Below are 21,552 nucleotides of genomic sequence, written 5' to 3' on the forward strand. Positions count from 1 at the left end.
TGAGAGGAGGGGAGAGGAAATGTAAAAGGCGTCCCAGGTGGGAAGAGCAGGCTAAATGGTTTCTGATCAAGACAGGCCATTCCTCATGAAAGTGTATTAAGATTATTTCCGTTGGTGTGGAGTTGGTATAGGGCATGCAAATACCCAGCCCTTTTTGAGTTCGATGGGTGGGGATGAGAGGAATGTGCTTCAGGAATGTATTGGTTTTCATTCTGAATTCTGCTTCTACTAAATTAGACTGACATGGTAGAACTCTCCCCAGGATTTGAGTGTATTGCACATCTGCACTGCACTGTCGTTTTGTGCTTTTTGTGCTTTATACAGCTCCTTTTGAGAAATCTGTGGAGGCTGTTTTTAGGCGTTTGTGTGTGTGTGTGTTTTGCTGTATTGGTAATGATAGGTGATTGAATTTAATTATGTTTTAATTGTTTGAAAGCTAGTTTTATTATGCATGGCCTTATTGTTACCAGTTACCGTACTTTACATTGAAATGTTTTAATGAAATGAATTGTTGTATTAATGGCAATTATGACATGAATTATTATTAAATTGTTTTATATGCTTCTGATTTTATGAATGTTGCTTTATTATTGTTGTCACTTAATTTGTCATAAAGCAACTCGAGAGCAATTTTACCGAGCAAACATTGCGTATAAGTAACTGTGATTGATTGATTTGATGTACCTGGGAAAGGAATGTGGCCTGAGCTAAGCAGACAAGGCTACCATATTCCTTTGTAAATCCGCTGAAACAGTACAAGTCACTGAAATATCAGGTTAGATTCCCCATGGCACTCTTCAGCCAGAAAGGAGTTGTAATCCAAGACACCTGAAGGGCACCAGGTTGGGCAAGGCCAGGCAAGATGAGCCAATGGCCCAACTCGCCACTCTGCAGTGACTCTCCAAAGTTTTTCCCTGCCAGGTTCCGTCCCTGCATGCAAAGTATCTGCTGAATCACTGAACTACAGGGCCCTTAAGAGGACTCCGCATCAGCACCACTGCATACCTAATGACCTCCTTTGCACATATGTATATTCTGGCACAATTTTCAGGGCACCTACTACATAGATTTTAATTAAAGTGTTGTGAACACACAAGCACTTAACTGCATCTATAATATTTTTTAAAGAAGAAAGGGGGGGGAGAGACACCAGCTGTGCAACATTACTGTCCTGCCATTCAAGAGCATTTTCTTTCTTTTCCTCAGCAGTGAAACTGACTGGACCAAAAGCTGTTTACCATCCAGACTACTCAGTTTCACCCTCCCTACACTGGCACAGGGATGGGAAAACCCAAGGCTCTCCGAGCACTGCTGGACTACAACTCCCATGATCCCTGCAACAGGCCATACTGGCTGGGGGTGATGGGAGCTGGAGTCCAACATCATTTGGATGGCCAGAGGTTTGCCAACCCAGCCATAGTTAACTAGGAGAGGATTTAAGCAGGCTTCTCTCCCTGCCCTCTGAAGAGGCAGACCACTCCAAGTAACACCAAGTGAATCAGTTTGATTGGCAGAGGGCATGGCACAGCTAGCAACAGACAGCATAACATACCAGGGGAAATGATTAATAAGAATTATGAACCAACTGTGAACTTCCCCCAGGAACTGCATATGCACACGCACACACGGGTGTGAAGGGTGCTTGTGTTACAAGCACTGGTCATCAGGAGCCTACCATGGCTGGCTTTTCCTTGCTGCAGCCTGAGCTGTACCAAAAGGCTAAAGAACATTTCCCCGCATAACTCTCAGGAGAAAAACAGGGGTGCTATGTGTTTCAAGGGCAGCGATGGAAACAGTCCTTCGGAACATTTTGAAGCCATTTCCCTGCAATTTGAGTTCCCTGCTATTAACTATTGATGTTCATTTCTCCTAAGACACGAGTGGAGTGTGTTCTGTTGTGGGCAATCTTGGTCCACATATCCATGGAGCAGGGTCAGAGGCAAAAGTGGGCAGAGCAATGTAAGTGAATTTGTACACCAATGCAAAAGTCAAATGTTCCCCCCTCTCTCCATCCATCCATCCATGCAGAAAGGGGCCTCAACACAGTTCAGAGCCACATTCCAACCAAACAAAAGCAATGGAGGATGCAAAGCAGGGCTGATGTGCGCTGTGACCTTCGGAGAGTCAAGGGGACAGAGACTGGCGGGCCACATTTTGCTCCCGAGACTGAGGTTCTCTGCCACTGTTCTAATATTTTGATCCTGCTTACTAATTCTCATTGGACTTTCAAAGCAGCTCACATTAATTCTATATTTCATTATAATTACCATCAATAAAATCCAAAGCTGTTTTAATTCCCAATACGTTTTAGTGTACAAACTTTTCTTGCACTCCTTGATATTTAACCTTTGTAGGTTTACCCTCACAACCCCCTGAGAATGAGAGAGGCTGCTACTGTGCCCCTCTGGCAGATGGAGAACTGAGGCAGATCCTTGAGTTCATACAATCCCACATGACAGCAGAAGTGAGACTCGAGCTCTACTCCCCCAGTACCAACACCAACTCTCAATCTACCAGCCCAGCCAACAAGCACCAAAGTGCAAGGCCTTGTAGCGATTTCAGGACACCAGCACCTCTCCAAACCTGAACCTGAACCGTGACAGCTGCTGCCCAGGCTCTTCCTCTCAAAACCATACCTTCTCCTTTGTGTTATTGCTTCCTGCATTTTACGGAGTTGGACTAGATGACCCTCAAGGTCCCTTCCACTCTATGATTATATTATTCCCCTTTTGACAGGATTTTGACATTCTTTGGTGAAACTTATGCATGTCTCCACCTCCAAACTTGGGAAAGGGCCATAGCTTAATTTGCATGCAAAAGGTCCCAGTTCAATTTCTGGCTGAGAGAGATCCCTGTCTGAAAGCCCAGAGAACTACTGCCAGTCTGTATAGGCAGCTATATTCCTAGATTTCATGAGCAAATTGAATAACTAGGCTGAGTGCTTAGGAAATACAAAATGCAAGAGGTGTGTATACAGTGGTCTTGGTTTGCATATGTTTTGGATTAGAAACACGTCAAACCTGCAGTGTGTGTGTCCAGGTTTGCAACCATTTTTTGGATTACAACCCATTCTCTCCCCCCCCCCGGATTACAAACAATAATTTTTTGGGAGGCCCCATTGGCGAAAGCGCACTTTGGGTTACAACCTGTTTTGGTTTACAAACGGACCTCCGGAACGGATTATGGTTGTAAACCAAGGTACCACTGTATTTGTTTCTGCTGGGCCTGCCAAATCGTTTACCCAGTTGCTTTTTTGCCACTGCAAAGTTAGGTTCTCCTGATACATCTCAGTTAAGAGAGCAATCCTAACTGCAGCTGGGGAGCTCATGCTAACAAGGATGGAAAGTATGTGTGGGGTGGTGGAAAGTCTCAACTAGTTACTGCTGCAGCTCTAGGCTAGTGCAGAAGGGCCCAGATCCGGCAGAAACACCTTCTGAGAAAGCTTTCAAGGGTCACTGTAACACCATCCCAATGCCCACTCATCTCCTATCCATCATACACCCTTTCTCCAGAACATACCTTCTCCTATGAAGCATTCTGAACACTTATTTGGAAACAAGTCCCAAAAAACTCAAAGAGATCCACTTCTAACTAGATGAACATAGGATCACATTGCTGACCCCTACCCTCTGACAGTTGTAGAGGAAGATAAGCAAGGTCCCTGGAGTTGCACTGGAGTTCGAGGGTCTTCAAAGTCCAGTGAAGCTGCAGAGACAACCCCCCCCCCCATTTCAAGATTCAGACTTGGAGCTGGGACTCGGGGTGCCTCTGCTGCCAAGTGTCAAAACAGCCACCTGAAGAGCTGAGTGGGAAGGGTGGGTTTTCATTTTGGCACTAAGCAGCAGGGACACTCTGAGTGTGATTGAACCAAAGAGCACCAAAAAAGGAAAGCACCAACCTTCCTCTCCAGCTCCCATCAGCTGTACTGTGCAGTCTGAAGCTCAGCCCACCTGTGGAGGATGGTCCCTGCATCCTCCCCAACTCCAGGCTGGAGAGGAGAGGCATCTTCACCAAAGGGCAGTGGGGTGCTTGCCATGGTGGCAGGCAGATTTCTGACACACTGGATTAATTATCTTTGTTCTGAGCCAGGACCCACTGAGCCCAGTAAGCCTCTAGGTTTTGTTGCTACTTGTGGCTGCACAAACGGGAGAGGCTGTCAAGCATCTTGCAGGCCATCACGGTGGGCTGCACTGTTCGGTAGGGTTGCTCACAAACTGTGCAGGCTTATCCTGACAGCTCCCAGCCGCTGGTTAGTTAGTTAGTTAGTTAGTTAGTTACAGTAGTTCACTTTCCAAACAACAGCAATTGTCTGAATGATGCCCCCAAAAGAAGCAAATTCTGCTCCAAAATTTCCCGAGGTGTAAGAGACCTTAAGAACCCCTACCAGCCTTTTGTCAAAAGTGGAGACTTTGCAACAAGCTCTCCGTGTGCATAGAGGCAGAAAGGAACAAGGCCCCAATGCCCTGCTCCCATGGGCCCTGCTAGGGAGTGTGCTAGGACAATGGCCCTTTCTTGCTTTAAACATAGGGAGGTTTTTCTTCCTACCCCACCCCTGTCTCAGAGCAGCACAAGGCAGCTCTGGGTGCTCTCTGGGACCAGGCAATGCCTCTCGGGCTCCTCCAGCTGCCTCTGTGCAGAGGCCTCTGGGGACAATGAAGGATTCAAGCTCTCCAAGAAACCAGAACAAGAGTCAATCCAAATGCCATGGAGATGAACTTTGACCCAAACTCCTCAACTTCCACCCCCTTATTTATTCTCAAAAGCTAACAAGTTCTGCAGAGTTAACACAACACCTCCCCTTCCCAGCTAGCCTCCTCCCATGCATCCCTCACAGCTCAACTTTGACCCCTCTTAATTACCTGTGCTCCCCTCCCCAGGGAGATTAACCTCCACTTCCACTCACACACTTCCCTCCCATTCAAGCCACAACCAGCTGCAAGCCCTGCATGGCACAAGATCTCTCTCCATGCACCTCCACCTCTGCACTTCTTCAGGTTAGAGGGACGTTCCGCAGCAGTCAGAGCCAGTCATGCTCCAGATCCTGAAAGTATTGTTCAGCCCTGACTGTTGCCAGGATGGCTGGGAAGTCACAAGGATGGGAAAGGCAGAAGCACCCACAAGATTCCACCTGTGGGGAAAAGGCCAGTCATGCCTCCCACCTGTGCCTATAACAAGTTGTAGATGGAGAGGACCTCACAGGGTTGATTCTTCCAAGAGATTTTCTTATTTAGCCAAGCAGCTGAACTGACAACAGGGCAGGGGAGCAGTAGTTTTTGTTTTAAGACCTTGCAACAGTGAAAGAAACATCATTGTAGAATATGGTTACAGGTAGGTAGCCGTGTTGGTCTGGGTCAAAGTAAAATAAAAAAATTCCTTCAGTAGCACCTTAAAGACCAACTAAGTTTTTATTTTGGTATGAGCTTTCGTGTGCATGCACACTTCTTCAGATACAGTGAAAATGAAAATTTTCAGTGTATCTGAAGAAGTGTGCATGCACACGAAAGCTCATACCAAAATAAAAACTTAGTTGGTCTTTAAGGTGCTACTGAAGGAATTTTTTTATTGTAGAATATGTTCTCTATGCTCTGAACGGAAATTTTTAAAATTCTCACAAAGATGATAGATAGATAGATAGATAGATAGATAGATAGATAGATAGATATGACCTGAAGGCTTGTTACTTATTAACCCAATCCCTACAATATCTTGAACACCATCCGATTTTTCTAGTCCTCTGCCAGGCCCTTATTCTATCTATCCAAATTTTGCAATTTGGAACCAGATGATATTTTTCCCCGTGCAGCTGTCTGTTAGAAACAGCAGCCATGGGGAGCTAAGGATTGGGAGCTCACTGGGATGGATGAGCCCCTTCACCTGTGTGTGTGTTTGTGCCTATGTGACCCGGAAAGTGTCTTTGCAGTAAGTGGCACTTTTGGGAGTAGGACATTTTTGTTGGTAAAACGGTGTAGCAGAAGGATTGAAGCCCCTTTCCTGCGAGCCACACTCCCAATCTAGCTTCTATGTCTCCCTCCCTCCCTCTCTATAAAAATTTGGCAAGTATACTGCCTGTCACAAGGCATTTCCAGTCACCACCACACTATGCACTGCACCATGGCACACAACGGACTGTTGCATAACACCACCCTTAAAGGGAGGACTCCTTGCAGGGGGAACCTCTTCTCACTAGCTCCTTAAGAGGCTTTCCAAAGGCTCGATTGCAGCATTGTTTTCCCACAGGCTCCTAAACTATAAGGAACTGCCTTATACCGAGTCAGGCCATTAGTCTACCAAGCCTTTTTCTGCCAACCCTGATTGGAAGTAGCTCTCTGGGATCTGAGAGAGGTCTTTCCCAGCTGTGCTATGTGAGGTTCTGTAACTAGAGATGACAGTGACTTTGGCAGGGAGCTTTTGCATGCAAGTGATGTGCTCTACAATTTAGCCTATGTACATGAGGAGAAAAACGAAGTAGACCTGAGGTGGTGGGTTAGGGTACCATTTCAGGCTGCAGGTGGGGGAAATCTTGTTTCTAATGCTCTCCTGCACATAATGCTCTTTCTGCTGCATGTTGGTTTGTTTTCTACTTGCAGAGGGATTTTTAAATGTGGGGAAACCATTTAAGAAATGGCGTGCGCAAACACACCCACCCCATGATTGAATCCTGAGCTCGCACAGTCCACTCTCACCGCCACCTCATTCTATTGCACATGTGGACCATGTTTTAATTCAAAAGAAACAGTGGGGAGGGCACATATCCCTGGGATGCCTGCCTCTCTCAAGGCACCGCAAGACAAGAGTTGGTGAGCTGCCACCAGAGAGAGATTGCAAGCATGGCCTCCACCACTGGCCTGGAGTTCTTGACAACCTGCACACGGCAAAGAGCACTAATTACATCAAGAGATGCATAATTACAACTTATGACAGAAGGATCCAAAGGGCCAAAGAGCATAATAAATTATGCACTGTGTGTGGGGTACATTATAAAAGTTTTGAGAAATACCCCTCACCCCAGATGGCATTAATGGACACTCACCATCCTCCTGGCTGTGGATGTTCTGCGGGCTGCGCATCCCTTCCTCCTGGCTAGGACTCAAACTGGAGTTAAGATGCTGGTCAGCTGACATCCATGTGGAGTCACTCATATCAAAGTCCTCGCTGCTCACCGATGTCTCATCCTAGAGAGGAGCAAGAAAGGGTTAAAAGATAAACCAAAGGGAAGGTTGAGGGTGATTCCGCCTTTCTAACAGCCCTCACCCACCCACCCTTCTCTCCCCACCCCTAAATCCTGGCCCCAGACTTCCCCAGAACAGCCCACTTCCCACTGAGGCTTCCTGTTTGAAGATGTAAAGATGACGAATGACAGAGAGCTTAATTAAGGGCAATTAGGCAAGGCCTGCTTCCAGGGACAGAATGCTTTTGCCCTGCCTGACACCCACCCTCCCCGTGGCAGAGAGCTGCCTGCACCAGCCTGGCTATCCGAGCCATGCAGATGGGGCAAAGCTTGCGCATACTAGCAGGTTAGTTGCTAGAAGCAGGTAGCAGACAATGGAACGCTTGTAGGAACTTGGCATGGAAAAACAAGCTGCTGTGGTTGGAGCCTATTATACATACCAGAACCAGGAGATCCTGTATGCTGGATATTACTCATAGTCCCCTCTGCAGCATCTCCCTGCCATCACCCCGTCAGGGCACACAACATTCATGTCTAAGTCTTATCTTGTTTATCCTTCCAACAATCCCAGGTGGTAGATTAAGAAAGTGTGACCCACACAAGGTCATTTGGGGACCTTCTTGGCCAAGTAGGATTTGACCCTGGGATCTCCCACATCTGAATGCAACTACCGGTACACGGCCAATACGATGCTGCTCTTTTACATTTCTCTAGTGCCATCCGGGTGCCAGACTATGGATGTGATGCGGTCTCTGCCTAGAAGTTTTTGAAAATATGCAAGAAATGGACGTGGCTGTTTTGGGCAGAACAGCAGTAAAAACAAAGAAACCGAAGAATAAAATAGAATAAATGAAGCAAGGATGGGCAAGAGAGGATCAAGGACCGATAGATGAAGGAGATGCATATTGAGGGAAAATTTCAAGAAAGTCATAGCCAAAGAATCAGCAGTAGTGCCATTTCATGTTTGTGCCGGGGGGAGGGGGCTTAAGGAAGACCCTCAGCAAGCAAGAAAAAACTACTTGAGGATATATGACTCACAAAATCCAGTACATATTAAGAGCTTTTGCAGTATTTTTTTCCCGGTAAAACACACCTCAGTAATGGTAGCAAAAGCTCTCAAAAGAATCACGTGACACCTTAAAGACTGACAAAATTATTTTGGCAAAAGCTTTCACAGACACAAGCCCACTTAGTCAGACCCAAGGCTGTGAATCCACAAAAGTTTATGCCATAATATATTTACTAGTCCTTAAGCTGCCTCAAAAATCTGAATGCTTGCTACAAGAGACTAACATGAATTGCCCTCTGGAACTAACTATACCAGTGCTTAAAAACACAATACAGACATCTGATCCACCATAGTCAAATTCTAGAAGAACTTAAAATTTTCTATTTTGGATTACTGGTAGCGAAGGGTTTGGGGAGTGCCTTTATTTTAAAACCTTGCCTGCAAATGAGAATACTTAAGCGGCCCAAGAAAGTGAGATCCATTTGTGGGCGAAAGCACTCCTTTACTGACTATGTAAATGCATAAGGTGGCAATAGATTGGTTCCAATCCAATACAAATCTGTTTGGCTCTTTTAGGCCTGATACGTGTTTGCACTGACTCCCTCTCCCTTCCTTTCATACCGCTGATCCTGCTGTAACCAAGTACTATGAATATGCTTTGGTTGTGCTGAGGACATTAAGCTCTCTGGGGAAGGGAGGGTCAGTGGATGCTGGTGGGGGGAAACTGATATTTTTTTAGTTCTGAATACAGTATGGTTTTATTCTGCATGTTTTTTGTGTTCAATTTTTCTGTATCAAAATATAAAAGCAATACAACCAACTTGCATTCTCCCACTCCCCACTCCCAGTCCACTTTTTCTTAATTAGCAAAGAGATATGTGTCTTTGGCATGCCTACCTGATAGGGTTGCCATATTTTGAAGAGCAAAAAAGAGGACACGTTTGCCAACTTCTACTTTTAACTACGGATCACTATGACAGCTCTACCCATGAAAAAGAGGACGTGTCCAGGAAAAAGAGGACATATGGCAACCCCTGTTTCTATTATTTGTGACAATAGTTACTCAAGAGTGTAGAGCCAACAAGTTGGCTAGCAATAAAGGATCTTCCCCTGGGGAGAAAATCACATATGGCCTGAAACTGGGTGGAGAGTAACCTCCATCCGCTCACCTTAAACACGGGTCTACAGAAGTGAGTCTCTCAGGCAAACAACCACAGAGAGGAAAGCAGCTTGACCACAGGCCCAGAGACAAGTGTGGCAGAAGATGGGACCATAAGGAAATAATAGTTAATTGTGCCACAAGCCCCACCTGACAAGTGAAAGCTGCATGCTCACATAGCCAATTATTGTGGAAGTTGAAGCCCAACAACATTTAGCGGGCCAGAGGTTCCCCAGCCTTGGCCGAGAGGAACCCAACACAGAAATGATATTAACAGGATATGTGGAGAGAAAAGCAGCAAAGTAAAATTAGAAAATGCATATAAAATGCCCCCATTAAAATGCTATTAAAGTCCTATTTAACAAATTATTTTTACTGATGGTTATACTAATATTTAATGCTATTTCCAACTGCTCCAAGCACTTCACATACATTATCACAATGATCTTACAACAACTGCATAAGACAGGCTGGCATTATTACCCCAATGCTGGTGGGAAGGCGGGGGGAGAGAGAGAGAGAGAGAAGACAGTGAGCCTCCCTAATTCATTCCCCCAGTTCAGGCACTTGATCATGTGGACTCTAGTCCATGAGAATTTCTGCTGCAATAAATAAATATTTATATTCATTTGTTATATTTATCAGTTCATCGTGCAATGAGCCTCTAGGCAACTGTCACACTAAGGCGCCACAAGAACTTGCTATTTGAACAAACACAGTTTATTTCTATCCAGAAGCTTGCTTCTTCAGAAGCAGCAGACTTCCAAGAATCAGATGTTGGTGCTGAATAACGGAAAGTGATCCTCACCATAACGGCCCAGTAGCAAAAGTGGTCCACACTTTGCATAGCAAGTTGGTTGCCACACCAGGAAAAACACCAAACTTAGCAAAAAATGCACCTCTCTCTACACATAATGGTGAGCATCTGTGAGGCTCCCAGGTGCCCTTAGAGGAGTATTTAAGGGTGCACACTTGTCATTCACGCTGCACTGCTCCCACAAATCCAGAGAGTTGTTCACCTCTGGAGCTGAACAACAGCAAAGGGAGCAGTTCATCCCACCAAAGTGTTGAGAGATGGTTTGTCTTGCCAAGTACAAACTGATATGGGTGGGGATCCCACTGCAGAGGCTCCGCTGAAGTGAACAAGAGGTACATCCTTTCTTGCCTCCTGCATGGGCCAACGAACTTTGTGCAGGGGATGTTTCTGGCAAATCGTGTTTTTTATCGTCTTATCTCCTGGTGCCACAGGTGGCAGGTGACTGTTTGAGGGTGCTCCTGCCGGTCTGCCAGCTGAATAATAATACTCTGTCTAAGGGTTCTTATTTGCTGGAAGGGGAACAAACACACCCTCTCAAAGGTCGCAGAAAAACTCGCCTGGCTTCTCCACAGAACTTCCTATGGAATTGATTGCATTCCTGTCTCCCACTCCCGCGGTCAAGAGGACATTCTCATGTGTGCACCCTCTTTCTCTCCTCTCCTCTCCTCTCCCTCCCTCCTTCCTAACCTTCACTGTGCTTTAAGGCACAGGCCTTGGATGGCTTCCAGAGCCGGAAAGGTCAGCCACAAGATTTCAAAATCATCAGCGTCACCATAAAGGCAGTTAAGAGCCTGCACAAACGGAAAAGCAGAGGGACCCCTCCCTAAAAGACCCCTGCGGCAAGGGCTGACAGAGCAGGACTCGATGCAAGCCCCTGTTCCAAGGCATTTTTTGCTTTAATGGGTTTTCTGTCTGCCTTTTTCCTCCTGAAATGATAGACAGACCACATCCCTATAATGGGCTAGAGCCACTGGGCATATGAACACAGAGTTGTTGTTTTTTGCTCTGTTTAGCCTTGACTTTGAACAGCTTTTCAAAGGCAGCTCAGACCATTGCTGGCCCACCTACCTCTGCAAATGAGCCTCAGTCCAGATAATCCAGTGAGGATTTTGGGGAGGGCATGGGAGCTGAACCCCCTTATCTCTTTTCAGCTTTTAGCATCTGGCAGCCAGGAGTATACAGCCTCTGCAGAGAAAGGCTGTGCTTCTGACAAATAAATCTATACTTCACTCATATATCTAACCTGTTTTAAAAAGCAGTTATTGGCTCTCTCAACATCCTGTGGCAATGAGTTCTATACGCAAGGCTGAAAAAAATGTTGCCTGGACACATTTTTTTTTAAAAAAAAGGTTGGTCTTTCTTAGAACTCCTCAAACATTTTTTTCAGACTCCTGGAAAGCTAATGCCTAAGTATCTGCTACTGCCTGCCTTAGAAAACTGGCCCCTCTCTTGTTGGCACAAGTCATTCAGATACGGGGTAAAGTGATGCTCCCTCCTGCTTGGTGTCCACCTGCTGCTTATCCATTTCTGAAGAGAACCCAAAGGAAGCATTTTCTCCCTACTCATGACTTTATAAACGTGGGTAACATAACCCATTCATTGTTTCGTTCATCATTTATCCTGCAAAGGCTGAATGGTTTCAAGCTGTTCTTCATAAGGAAAAGTACAACCCACCCATTCCGACCAGGACATTTTAGCTGCCCTTTTATGAGTCTTCTTGTCTTGCTTGGGAGCAACAACAAAATTACACATACCATTCTAAAATGGAGAAGCACCCTAGCAGGCTTATTTATCATTTCCACCCATTCCCCAGCAATCCCTTCATTTTCAGGGTACCAGCCTGAAGCCAAAAAGTTATGAGGGTCTGGACCCTGGCCTCCCTTCCCCAAACAGGCCCTTGGACAGTTGCTCTACCCCTTCCTTCCTTCCCTCCCTCCCTCCCTCCTTATTTTTCTTGAGGACAAACATCTTCAGAACAGGCCTGAGTGCTCCCTCTTCCTCTTCCTGTCCTGCTGGCTGCAGACAGATCTGCTCACACAAGGCAGGAAGTGTGGCTTCATCCTGCCTCCTCCCCCAACCCCAAATCCCCACTGAGATGCGCCTCGCAGGGAGTTTCCTGGAATTTATGGCTTCTGCACAGCCTCAAGCCTGGCCTGGCTTATAAAGCTGGTTGCAGGACAAAACGGCCTAGAGAACCCCCTTGAAATTCAGATTTGCACAAGCCACAGGATGATCCACACGCTGAGATGTGTACCACATGGGGCCTGTCACAAAAAACAGGAAGCACCGAACAGACCCTGCTCATCTTAAGTGTGCACCCCATTTTCCTTTGGCAAATGTACCAAGGGGACATACAACAATATGGAGACATGCAAGGTAAGATGTCGGGAGCCTGCCTTAGTACCAGGAGATCCCAATTCAAATCCCTTCCCTGCTCAGCCATGTGCAAAAGAAAAAGTGTCACAGCCTCAGTTGCTTGTCTGTAAAAAAAAAACACTGGGGAAGGCGAGGGCTATGTGTACACAGCAGTTCAATGTGAGCACAGAATTCAGCTTCAAGAGAATCTCAGTTTAAAATTCAAGTTTCTAGTCCATATGGCTGTGAAAATAGGTTTGGAACTGTGTGGCTAGTGCATGATGGAAGCTCAAGGGGTCAGGTTTGAGAGCTGGACAAGATTTCCTGTGGTCAGGGATGGAGTTTCCATGCATTACAGGGCTCCTTCCCCCATGAGTTGCAGAAGCAGAATAAATCAGACAGAACAGGATAATTTATACCAACAGGTCCAATTTACATAAGTTTATACAGGCTGTGGAATTCCACCTTTCTTTTTGAAGTGGAATCCACACCGTTCTGATAATAGTGATGAGTGTGTTGTGGGCATGAAAAGATTTAAGGATAGCAGAGGATTCTCCATGTTGAACATGCAACAGAAACCCAAAATAAGAAAGAAAACAAGTTTTCTGCACCCTACTTGCTATCTATTCTAGTCTCTATAAAATAATCACATTTAAAATGCACACAGGGGGCAGACCAGCATATTTTCTCCACCTCTTTCATTACCGACACCACAAACCTCAGCAGCTTGAATTACTGTAACCATTTACACAGTGCCCATCACTGCAGTATCTGGGACTTGGTATCTGAAGAAGTGTGTATGCACACGAAAGCTCACACCAATGACAAACTTACTTGGTCTCTCAGGTGCTGATGGAAGGAATTTTTATATTTTGTTTCGACTACGTCAGACCAACACGGCTACCTGACTGTAACTGGGACTTGCCCAGGTACCTTTATTTACAGAACTGCCAAACTAGACGTGAGGGTGGCAGGCCCATGTGTCAGAAACCGCTTGCCACTGAATTCCTAGTGGGAAACGAGTCAGCTAGAAAAGCAAGAGGGTGGGAAAGATGTGCAGAATATTTCTCCCACATCTCTCACTCCACACCCACCATGCTTCTCCTGGTAGGTCTCTGAGGCATCAGGCAATTCTCACCAAGGCAAAAATATCAGGGGAAATGTGACTTTGGTAGTTAACTTTAGAGTGCCTCACTGATTCACTGTTTTTTCTAAGAATTCAGCACAATCCGCATTCTGACATATAGGACATGCAGCTGTTAATGTGTAGTGTGGTCCTAAGAGAGAAGCTCTTACAGCAATCCCAAAATCAACTCTCTGAAAATCCTCAGAGTGGCACCCTGGGCCAATCGTAATCTTTCTGCCTAACCTACCTCGCAGGATTGTCACAAGCACAACAATTTTAATTTTGGATCACCTTTTGGCCAAAGATGGCCCCCCAAAGCAGCTCGCAGTAGGTCAATTCATGGACGCAAGTGACAACCATATAAGCTACCCATGGCTCCCAAGAGGAAGGTTGGAATAAACATGCAGCACACAGCCACAAATAAAAACAACATCCGTCAGCATGGATCCCTACAGCACCTTCCACCATGTGGCACAAACAGTTGCCTTTCCACACCTCCTCTTATGTGTCCAGGTTGGGAGAGAAGAGGGAACTCATTTTCCACGGGATTCTTCTTACACATAGATTAGAAATGTCTAGAGCAGGCATCCCCAAACTGTGCCCCCCCCCAGATGTTTTGGCCTACAACTCCCATGATCCCTAGCTAACAGGACCAGTGGTCAGGGATGATGGGGATTGTAGTCCAAAACATCTGGAGGGCCGAAGTTTGGGAATGCCTGGTTCTAGAGTAACACAGAGCTCTCACTTCCAGTTCCCATTTCAAAGCTGAATTTTGTGGTGTGGGCAGGACCCTGACACAGATGGAGACACCCTCTATATCCTTAGAACGAGGAGTTGTTGGACGACGTCACCAGCATGCCACACATCAGCATTGGGGACCACACTCTTGAGGTGGGAGACAATTCTGTCCACCTGGGCTCCACCATAACCAGCAACGTCTCCATCAATGTTGAACTGCACAAGTGTATTGACAAGGCAGCAATGGCTCACCTCTCCAAAAGGGAGAATGGGCTGCTAACAACCAATACCAAGATTAAGGTCTACCAGGTATGTGTGTCAAGTGCTGCTTTATGGAAGTGAGTCATGGGCAACCTACAACCACAAGGAGCAATGCCTCAATGCCTTCCACATGTGCCACCTCAGAAATATTTTGGGCATTGCATGGCAGGACAGAGTCTCAAACAAAGATGGGCTCTCCCATGCCCACAATCCAAGTATGTTCGCACTCTTGTTTCAGCGATGTCTACACTGGCTTGGTCACGTCTACAGAATGGAAGATGGCAGGATACCCAAAGACATGTTCTATGGGGAGCTGGCTTCAGGTACCAACTCTGTGTTACAAAGATGTTTGCAAATGAGACGTGGAGACTGGCAACATCAACCTCGCTGTGTGAGAATTCCTTTCAGACGACTGCAGTGCCTGGAGACAGATACTCAAGTCATGTATCCACAGCAGTGACCAGAGGAAGAATGACTGCTGGGAGGGACGCAGAGAGAAGCAGTGCCATGGTGCATCTGCAGCAGCACAACCAGACCCCTTTATCTACCCCAGCTGAAACCAAACATGTCTCTCTCCTACTGGTCTCTACCACAGAAGGCGCTGCACTTCTCCCTTGCCAGCCAGAATAACCATCCTGTGGCTACAGTGGCTGTGAGAGGCCACAGGTTCCCAACTGTGATGTACCTCAGGTGGGAAGCTAAAGGCCATTGGCAAAAGGCCACGCACCCCTAGGTCAGGCCCTGCCCTTAGCTGTTCTTATCTACCAAGTCACTCCAGATTGTCCAAGTTAGGGTGTGTGTGGAGAGCAGATTCGCCCAAACATTTCTCCTATGGCTCTGGACTGCACAGGAGTTCCTACTGAACATAGTCAATCATAAACCATTTGGATAGCACTTCTGTGTTTCAAGCAATTTGCTCTCTCTCTCTCTCTCTCTCTCTCTCTCTCTCTCTCTCTCTCTCTCTCTCTCTCTCTCTCTCTCTCTCTCTCTTCTGCAGGAAAATGTTACAGCGTATCTTGGGGGGAGGTGGAGTGTTACCTTGGCCTTAGCATCAAAGAAAGACATCTCTACTCTGACAGATCTAGCTTCACAAACAACTTTTAGGTGTTTATTTTTTCAAATTTTAACATTTAAGAAGTGCAGACTGCATTCAAGTAAATGGCATCTCCAAGCAATTAAGTGTTTGCTCTGGCCTGGGAGGAAGCAGTTCAAGTAGTCCTCCTTTACCCTGCAATATTAACAGTAGTATACATTGCTCCTGTAAGCTGCTCTCCCCCTCCCCGCCTCTCTGCACAGCCTTCCAACCTGCAATAGGGGTTTTAACAGTGAACTTTACAGCACTAATTGCCGTGTTTTGTCTGGGTTTCTTTCCTTTCACATTTTTAAGGACTCTTCCCACCTCCCACATGACTCTCCCAGCCCGCAATACGGGGATAAAAACAACAAACTGCACAGCAGGTTTTCTGTAAGCTACTCTCTGCTTTAGTCCAACCTCAACCTGCAAGAGGGGTGCAATAGACAGCACCGCAGGCTTGCCTGTTTTGAGGGAGGTTCAGAAGGCAGTGATGAGAGAAGGGGCCTTTTCAGTTGTGGCTCTCCGCTTGTGGAATACCTTGCCGGGGGAGTCATTATTAACAACTTTTCAACACCAAGTAAAAATCTCTCTCCCCCAGGCACTTGTCAGATTATGATAAATGTTCTCTGCTAACTGTTTTCTATAATTCATTCTTGTTGTTTTGACACAATGCCTGCTGATACCTCTCTCTCTCTCTTGTGAATGCGGCTGCAGCTCCACAAGCACGGGAACACTCAAATCGCTACATGACATTTATATAGCACTTTTGAGTGCTCTGCACACTTGAAATATACTGTCGTGTTTTAATCCTTATAGTGATTCTAAATGGGGCGTCAGTTCTTATCCCCATACTGAATATGCAGAGGGCTGAGGCTGAGAAAAAGCATCTTCCGAGTATGTTCATGATCAAGGCAAGATTTGAACAGGAGACTTTACAATTCCCCAACTTGGTCCCTGTATCAGTCTCCCCGAAAAGGAAGAACAGTATCTTACAGGACATCCCCACACAATTACTCCACCAGGAAGAGTGTACGGTCCACACTTGTGGTCAAGCAGATGGGCAGAGACTAGCCTGGGCTCAAGTTGTGTGGTTTGTCCAGAGTGTGGGCCACAGGCTCATAAGATGTGCCTCGTACGCGCAAATAAAGATTGGGTGCAGATGTGTCCCGGGAATTCCAGGTCTTCACAACCATGCAAAGACATGCCAAAATCCCGGGTGGGGGGTTAAACTTCACAAACTGGAAGAATCCCAGGGGCCTGTGCAGTACCTCTCAGTCTGTCGAGGAACATATGTCACAGCTTGGTCACCCTGTCTCCTCAATAACATCACAGAAACAGAGCCCCGTCCCAGGGATTTGAACTTATGCAACCTGCTCTTAAAGGCCTCCAAGTGAGAGAGACACCATTGCGCCTCAAGGCAACCACCCATCTGGCAGCTAGAGTTTTCCTAACATACAGATTAAATATTTTCCGTTGCAGTTTATGCCAAAGAGTTCTCATCTTATCTACAGGAGAAAAGGAGAACAATCAAATGTTTATCCTCAGAGACAGCCCCTTCGCCCACTGGACCCAGTCTCACAACCCTTTCTGTACACAGCAACAGGATCCTTTGGCTACGCTGAGCCCCTTCAGCCTTGCTACTGCACACAGAAATCATGTCGCGTAAAATTCTGAGACCATGAACTTAACCCAGGTGGCAATGGGATCCTAACCACTTTTACCCACTTCAAGTTGTATTTTTGGCATCCATAGGAAAAGCTCCGTATGTGTCGGCACAGCTAAAAGGCTGCATATCCCATGCAGAAAGTATTATGGGAACAGGTTGCAGTCATTTCCAAGCTAAGTGAACCCATTACCACCTGCTGTATATGTGTTCGCCCAACCCCCAATCTATCCTCAATGCTTCCAATGGTTTCTCTGGCTCTGCTTTGAATTATTGCCTGCCCCTCCCTTGCCTTTCTTGATAACTGGAGTGATCCAGGCTCAGCCCAGTAAGGCTGCACACATGCTGACTAGGATAGAGAACACACACTTCCTCCCATGCCGTCTTCCTTTCTTATTTCTTAGAGTAACTCAATTCAGAGGTGACTTCCTTGGCAGCAGCATCACTATGCTGACTCAGTAACTTTTCATCAACCGTTTCATCAACCCTTCCTGGCATACAGACAACCTAGTTTGCACAAATCAGGTAGCCTAGTCTGCAGCCAAGTTTACTTTCCCTATCGCTTAACTTTATGAGACACCAGAGTTGTCCTGCTCCTTCCTCTGTTCAGCCTACATGTGCAATTTGCTGAGACTTGCCTTCTCTCTAGATTTGGTGCCCTCTGTTGCGAATACTTAATGCTGGAACCTGGGAGTCAAAACATTTCAGAAAGGAACCATAGCTCAACGGCAGGGCTCACTTTACATGGAGGTCCAATCCCCACACAACTCTAACTAGAAGGCTCAGGTGGCAGATGATTGGGGGGAGCCCTACTGGTGACTCTGGTGAGGAGCTACCAGTCAGAGTAAGCAGCACAGGGCTAGGTGCAGCAGTAGCTTGTTTCAATATAAGACATTTCAAATATTCATTTTTCCCCATTCAACTTTGGTATATGTGTAAACACTTAATCTTTATTCATTCATGCCACATTTTTAGTCTACCCAAACCAAGGGCTTGTAGCAGGCAGAGGCATAACTCAAGCAGCAAAAGTGTAATGGAATGGAATACAAGTCTAATATGCATCCTTGGCTAGACCCACCCCACAATTCATTTTAGCCAAACTACTGACAGACAGCCCAAGCAGCGAAGGCACCCAAAGCTCCCAGGAAATGTTGCACCGCTGAGAAACGAGCCACCAAAACCAACTCTCTGTAAGCTTCTTCGTTGTTTTCGCAAGCATCCTGTCATTACCAGCTAAGCTCTGCATTTGCCAAGAATCTCACCAGGGTGCCTTGTCATAACCAGTAAGAGCCCACACTGGGAGGATTCCTTGTGAAGCCCTTTCTGTGCCAGCCACAATTGCCATCTCTGTCCTCTTTATGCCACATGGATTCCTGTGATAAGAGGCCCTGCCAGACAGGTCCCAATGTCAGCAGCATCTCCTGGCAGCTTTTGTTAATGATGGCACAGCCAAACAGCAACTCCCAGCATTGCAGACTTGCTACTAAACCAAGCACAAGGTGAGCAATGCATGTACCCCCTTTCCAAGGCTTGCAATTCTGCTCCCCCCATGCATATAATGTGGCCTGCATTGGACTGAAAATCACAGCAGCCTGTGTGGTATAAACAGGGAGACCCATGTGAGATAAAGCCAGGAGCGCATGCAGATTTTGGGGTTGAAAGAACATCAGCCATATACATCCACGGCCTTTTGAATCTCCCATATAGAGAAGTATAGCGTTACCTTGCCTGTACAGAGAAACATACAAACAGCATCCTCTGTACCGAAGCATTAAGCTGAAAAAATCAGAAAATATATAAGTGTAGGAAGCAGCATACTTAGAAGGAACTCGGCAGATTATCCAGAACAGTCCTCCCACCCCCCCAATCCCAAGAAAGGACATCCTTTATTTAACCTTCCTTGGCAGATCCAGGAACCAACATTCTCTTGATATTTCCCAGCCTCTCAGATGCACATTCCAATGGAATGGCTCTTGCAGTTTAGAAGGTACTTCCTAATAGGTTGCCAGATTCAACCTCCCTGCAGCTTTTTATTCAAAGACTTGGAATTAAGCCCACAAAAGTTTCCAGCTCACATTATTTTTATTTACTAGCCACTTGCCCAAACACGCCTGCATTAGACACTTGTAGCATGTCATCGTCTTCAAATTAATAAAAAAGACCAGATCTCTTCCCACAAACAGAATTCTCCCTTCCCGATTGTCTAGAGCCACTCTTGCTCATCCCAGGTAGCCAGACATACGGCTTTTTACTAACTTGTTTAAAACCTTTGCTCCTTCTCTCATCCACAGCAGATAAGTGAACACTGCCACTTTCTTTTCTCCACCCCAATCAGAAATCTTATAGCCTTCTGAATAACTGTAAATTGCCTGCAAAATGCCCACCACCACCCCAAATACAAATGAGCAGCTGGATTTCCCTTTCGATTCTGAAACTTCCACCTTCATCAGTTCACAAGACCAACCTTCCCAGGGCACCATGTTACACTCTTCTTTTGCACAAAGTCAATGTGGCCCTTGAAACTACAGGGTGACCCATGCACCCAATGTTTCGGGCTCCATGCACCCAATGTTTGGGGTTGCTTTCTGTCATGTGCCCATTCTACTGTCTTCTGCCCATTCTACCTAGCTGCCCCAGTCACAAATTCCACTCAATCCAACCAGCACCCCCTCCACTTCCTCTCAGCCTGAGAGCTCTTTTCCTTTCCTCCCTGAGTTCTCGGGAGCTTTCTCTCTGCTAATCTCTTCTTTCTTGTAAACAAACTACAAATGAAACTTTCATTACAAAATAGAGCACAAATTCATTACCACGGCCCCCCTCCAGGCTGGGCTCCTCAGCAACCACACCATGCCAGGGGTGACAGGGATGAAAGCGACAGCAGCTGCCCTAATCAGCCAGCACAATCTCTTGCCTGGCCTCCCCTGGCCTAACCTTCCTCCAGCCTCCCCTCCCCTCTCCCTCCCTCCCCACCCCATTCCCCCGCCCAACACTTCCAGCTCACAGGAGCACCCTGCAGTAAAGTTCCACCGATTAGGGTCACGGAATATTGACTCAGCTTCTTTACTGAAAGAGCAACCAAACCCCTGCCAGGTACGTTCATAAGGCAACACCCAGAGAAAGGAGTGGAGTCCAAAGAGAGGCGTGCGCACACACACACACAGGCACACACACACACACACACACACACACACACACACACACAACCTTCCACCTGCTCCACTATTCACACCAGACTGATATCCCCATCATGTCCCACCTGGATAAAAGAAAAAAGGCACCAGTCTGGAGACACAGTCCACCACCCCTCAGCATGGAAAAGAGCTTTGAAAACATCTGTTAAGTCTTCCAGCTTCCCTGATGACAGGAAAAAACATGGAGGGGAGGGGATACTGGCAGTGAGAAGGACCACGGAGAGTCTTCAATTCTACTTTTTCTTTCTTTCTAGCCTTCAACTGGAACCTCTTCCATTTTTCTCTGGAATTCAGACACCCCACAGAAACCACTTTCAGTGACACAATTTTGTTTCAGAGCTCACCATGTAACCCTGCCTGGTAAACGTAAGAAGCAAGTGCTATCAATAACCTGGTTCTTTTACAGCCAGGGTCAATTTCCCTGGGCTGGGCTTATGCTATGTGTGATCCCAAACTCAGGAACAGCCTGTCCACCTCCTCCTTCACACCCTAATATTCCTCACAACACTCTACTCTCTTTTGGATGCAAACAACCCGTTTATTGCCCATTTTGCCATCAACACAAATAGCCCTCCCAAACTAGAAAGACTGGCAGGCGAAGGAGGTGTGCCACACTAAGAGCTTCCCGTTAGTGGAGGCCTGCCGGAGTCCTCTACACCCACCCATACAGGTCAGCGGGACTGGCGAGGGTGGCAGCACCAGTGAAGTTGAGCTCAGACTTTCTCTGCACTCCTGCACCTCCACTTGAAAAGTATTTGCACAAAGATCCAAAGAGCTGCTTTAGGTATAGCCAAGAGCTTTGACACGCTCTGTGGGATTTTGAGCTTTTTGCTCTGAACAAGATCAGAGATGCAAAATGCTTCCTTTGAATGGGAGAGGTGGGAGGGGTCTGCGGGGAGAAATGCTTTTCAAGAGAAGCGTGGTCCTGTTTTTAAATACATATCCCTTTGCTTTGCAGGATATGTGAGCATTTTCACCCCTCCCATTCTG

At 46.4% G+C, this 21,552-nt stretch overlaps 1 protein-coding gene across 10 annotated transcripts in view; it reads right to left on the bottom strand.

Moving 5' to 3' along the window:
- The window catches only part of NOL4L (nucleolar protein 4 like), a 131,232-nt gene that overhangs the window by 27,729 nt on the left and 81,951 nt on the right, over positions 1-21,552 (bottom strand). For 8 of the 10 annotated variants that reach the window (XM_060277396.1, XM_035121752.2, XM_035121750.2 and 5 more), the window contains one exon: positions 7,031-7,172. In XM_060277396.1, coding sequence (XP_060133379.1) covers positions 7,031-7,172 — 142 coding nt within the window. Of the gene's footprint in view, positions 1-7,030; positions 7,173-7,608; positions 20,321-21,552 lie in introns of those variants that run through there. The other 2 variants (XM_060277397.1, XM_035121757.2) reach the window with 2 other exon arrangements.

Source organism: Zootoca vivipara, chromosome 7 (assembly GCF_963506605.1).
Source record: "Zootoca vivipara chromosome 7, rZooViv1.1, whole genome shotgun sequence".
In the NCBI taxonomy this organism is placed as follows: Eukaryota; Metazoa; Chordata; class Lepidosauria; order Squamata; family Lacertidae; genus Zootoca; species Zootoca vivipara.